Source organism: Dipodomys ordii, unplaced genomic scaffold, assembly GCF_000151885.1.
Source record: "Dipodomys ordii isolate 6190 unplaced genomic scaffold, Dord_2.0 Scaffold15, whole genome shotgun sequence".
NCBI classification, from domain to species: Eukaryota; Metazoa; Chordata; class Mammalia; order Rodentia; family Heteromyidae; genus Dipodomys; species Dipodomys ordii.
Window position 1 is genome coordinate 777,107 of NW_012267231.1, and position 4,255 is coordinate 781,361.

General features: G+C 66.6%; 1 protein-coding gene across 1 annotated transcript in view; it reads right to left on the bottom strand.

Annotated features, from left to right (window-relative positions):
• The window catches only part of Adamtsl3 (ADAMTS-like 3), a 97,566-nt gene that overhangs the window by 43,611 nt on the left and 49,700 nt on the right, over positions 1-4,255 (bottom strand). Inside the window, exons 13-14 of the mRNA XM_013011849.1 lie at positions 4,065-4,149; positions 981-1,264 (exon numbers count right to left, since the gene is read on the bottom strand). Coding sequence (XP_012867303.1) covers positions 981-1,264; positions 4,065-4,149 — 369 coding nt within the window. The remainder of the gene's footprint in view (positions 1-980; positions 1,265-4,064; positions 4,150-4,255) is intronic.

Genomic DNA, 4,255 nt, shown 5'->3' on the forward strand with positions numbered 1-4,255 from the left:
CGCCCCAGGCTGCCCCCGCACCCCAGGCTGCCTCCGCACCCGGACAGACTCCACCAGACGCGCCTCCACTCACCCGCCCTGCGGCGGCTGCCCATCCCAGATCACACCAGCTAAGTGAATGCTTGGCCCAAGGCCACTCACTTTGTTAAACAGAATCCCACTACCCACAACAAACATCTCCCACGCTACAAAAGACAGGCGCGGCTGCCGATGAATGCACGCACCTCCCTTAGCTGCTTTTCAAACTTGGTTTACCCAAGCGATGGTTTCTTAGATCAGAAGCCAGATGCCCCGTCCACCCTGGGGAGGGTGTGGGTCCACCCTGGGGAGGGTGTGGGTCCCCCCGTCCACCCTGGGGGAGGGTGCGGGTCCCCAGTCCACCCTGGGGGAGGGTGTGGGTCCCCCGTCCACCCCGGGGAGGGTGTGGGTCCCCCGTCCACCCCGGGGAGGGTGCGGGTCCCCCAGGTGCCTCCGTCCACCCTGGGGAGGGTGCGGGTCCCCCCGTTCACCCTGGGGGAGGGTGCGGGTCCCCCGTTCACCCTGGGGGAGGGTGCGGGTCCCCCAGGTGCCTCCGTCCACCCTGGGGAGGGTGCGGGTCCCCCCGTTCACCCTGGGGGAGGGTGCGGGTCCCCCGTCCACCCTGGGGGAGGGTGCGGGTCCCCCCGTTCACCCTGGGGGAGGGTGCGGGTCCCCCGTCCACCCTGGGGGAGGGTGCGGGTCCCCCGTCCACCCTGGGGGAGGGTGTGGGTCCCCCCGTCTACCCTGGGGGAGGGTGCGGGTCCCCTGTCTACCCTGGGGGAGGGTGCGGGTCCCCCCGTCTACCCTGGGGGAGGGTGCGGGTCCCCCCGTCCACCCTGGGGGAGGGTGCGGGTCCCCCAGGTGCCTCCGTCCACCCTGGGGAGGGTGCAGGCCCCCCCATTCACCCTGGGGAGGGTGCGGGTCCCCCAGGCCCCCCGTCCACCCTGGGGAGGACGCGGTACCTCCCAGGCATGTGGCCGTGCACGGGGTGAAGCCGGCATATTCCCAGCCGTAGGTGGTCTCGCCGTCCTGCGGAGCACCGCTGGGCTCCGGGGCCGCAGGGTCCGGGCCGCAGGGCTGTAGCAGGCAGGGCCGCTCCGTGGGCAGCCGGGGCCCCTCGCACTCCTCGGCTGGCAGCTCGGTCTCAGCCCGCGTGAACGCGAGGAGCGCTCGGCACTTCACCTCGCGCACCTGCACGCCGGGGCCGCACGTAGCACTGCAGGCTGACCAGGGGCCCGGGACGAACCTGCGGGAGAGCAGGGGGCCGGGGGAGCTGAGCCCAGAGGGGACCCGGCTCCACACGTTCAGAAAGCCGTGGCTTTGGCAAACAAGCCTGCAGAGCTTAGACCCAGTGGAAAGAGTTCCCCTTGAAGAGTTACACAACCTTTGCGCCCACCAGGCCTGACCAAAAGCCTTCCTGCTCAGGGTCCTGGTTGTGAGTCTGGTCCCTTTGGCCAGGAAGCCAGTGGAGGGTGCCGGGAGCAGCCGGAGCTCTCTGAGGTTCTGACTGCGAAGCTGACCGGCTGCAGGCCGCGCTGGGTGCAAAGGCAGCTGTGGAGGCTGGCCGTGTGAGGGCCTTGGACTGCCGGCCCTGCCCAGGCCCTGCCCACGGCCTCCTGCCTCCGCACCGCCGGCCGACGCCAGGGCCCCCCAGGCTGCCATGCTTTCTGGGCTGGGCCTCTCTCTTCCCCTGCTGCCCTGCCCTCGGCTCTGAGCGTGTTCTGAGCTGAGCACCACCCCGATGGAGCCGTCTTTGTCTTCCTCTGGTCTGCTTTCCTAATCTGTGGTCTGCTCGCTGTTCAAGCGTGGGAGCCTCCCCGTGGCCCCGGCTCGAGCGTCGGACCATCGACTCACACAGACTTCCCCAGGGGCCACGGCTCAGTGCGAACATCACACCCACAGGATGGGAGTCGCATGTTTAGCAGCAGGTGTGGGATAGAAGGGCTGACCCCGCACCCACGCTCCAGAAGGAAATCCGACAGGTGCGTGCCAGAGACGCCCCTCGAGCGGTCAGTCTGCACGAGACGGCCAGGGACGCGCCACCGAGAGCCCCGGCAGCCCGGTCACAGCTCAGCTCACACACAGACCGCAGAAAGCCAGAAGGAACGGTGCAGTGTAGCAAGGCGGTGATCACACCACTTCTAGAACTTTCTATGGTGAGGCAGAAACGTGCGATTGTCGCTTCCAGATTTAAAAAGTAGTGATTATATCACCTTAAAGAGTGGTGACATCACTTCCAGAACTTTCCTCAGTGAGGCCATTCCATCTCTAAAATCACTAGCAAACAGCCGGGCTGCAGGCTTGCCTTCAGGAGTAGGTGGCAGCCACGGAGCGTGGCCCGCGTGTGTTCAGTCCCAGGACCATCAATGCCCCGTAAAAAAGAACCCTAAAAAGCCCTGCAGAGCCCCTGGCTCGGCCTCGAGGCTGCGATCTCATTTTCCTGATTGAAAGGAAGCCTTCTGCACGTCTGCCCTCTGTAGATCCGGGCTGGGGCGGCGACAGGCCACAGGGACCGAAGTGTGCTCCTGCAGCCTCCCGGAGGAAGCACAGCGGCACTGTCCACAGCCAGACCCCCAAACCACATGGACCAAAAAGGACGGACGGACGGACGGACGGACGCACAGATGGGCTGTGATCTGTCTGGAAGTGGCGAGTGCGGATCAACCCAGAAGTGGAAGGAAACTAAACTGACACCGGAGGGCAGGGACAGGCCAGGCCAGCCGCGCGGCCGGGGGCTGCCTGGAAGGCCGAGAGGAGGCCGGGGCTTGCACCCCAGGGGGGATGGTGGCCGGGGGCTGCCTGGAAGGCCAAGGAGGCCGGGGCTCGCACCCCAGGGGCGCTGGAACCCGGGCGGGCAGGGACGACGCGGGCGGCCCGCTGATGCCCACCCCGGCCACACTTGCCGACTCCTCAGCTCAATAACCATTTCGTTTTCTGATTCAGCATCTGCTGACCTGGACGGGCTGTGTGCGTGGGACGTTTTACATCTGCAGAGCTGGGTGAGCTGCGGGCAGGAAGCCGCCATACTGACCAACACGCGGGGACTGAAAACGCTCGGCTAGCCGCACGCAGAGCGAGGGGTGGCACCAGACGCCTCCCAAATGAAGGTTATGGCACGTGCAGAAGCGGGGGGACGCCTGTCAGAAGTGGGGGACGCCTGTCAGAAGCGGGGGGACGCCTGTCAGAAGTGGGGGATGCCTGTCAGTAGTGGGGGATGCCTGTCCAGAAGTGGGGGGATGCCTGTCAGAAGTGGGGGACGCCTGTCAGAAGTGGGGGGACGCCTGTCAGAAGTGGGGGGACGCCTGTCAGAAGTGGGGGGAAGCCTGTCAGAAGTGGGGGACGCCTGTCAGAAGTGGGGGGACGCCTGTCAGCAGTGGCGGCACACGCACCCCTGTCATCTCAGCGGAGCAGAGGCCGGCACTTCCCGAGGGGGGAGCCTGGGCCCTGGAGCCATGAGCCAGCCACAGCACTGGGCAGTGACCCACGAAAGCGTGTTCTGAGAAGACAGAGGTGAGCTTGGAAGGGAAGCTTCAGGAAAGACTCCGAAGGATGAGCTTGGAAGGGACAGAGCTCTTGGAGGCTCACGCTCTCTGGGGTCTGCAGATCCAGATCATTTGGACACTAAATGAATCTCTGTATCCAAAGAGTACTGAACACTCACAGATGTAGCTAGCCACCCTGTGGGTCAGGCCATACCCTGGATCCTCCCCCTCGGCCCTCCCCTGCAGGCCTCTCCTGAGGGCCTCCCTTGGGCCTCCCCCGCAGCCCTCCCCTGCGGGCCTCCCCCGCAGCCCTCCCCCGCAGCCCTCCCCCGCAGCCCTCCCCTGCGGGCCTCCCCCGCAGCCCTCCCCCGCAGCCCTCCCCTGCGGGCCTCCCCTGCGGGCCTCCCCTGCGGGCCTCTCCTGAGGGCCTCCCCTGAGGGCCTCCCTTGGGCCTCCCCCGCAGCCCTCCCCTGCGGGCCTCTCCTGAGGGCCTCCCTTGGGCCTCTCCTGAGGGCCTCCCCCGCGGCCCTCCCCCGCGGCCCTCCCCCCGAAGCCTGCACTCACGTGGGGTCCTCGGTCACTATCCTCATCTCCTCTCGCTCCTGGGCTTGCTTCAACCACGGCAGCGCAGCCCCCCCTGGATCTCTTTCTAGGAGAAAAGGAGCACCAACAACAAGCTCAGTGAGTGGATTACAGAGCTGAGACGCCCTGCCACCATGAAGGTTCCATGGACGAAGAAGGAGAAGGAGCAGAAG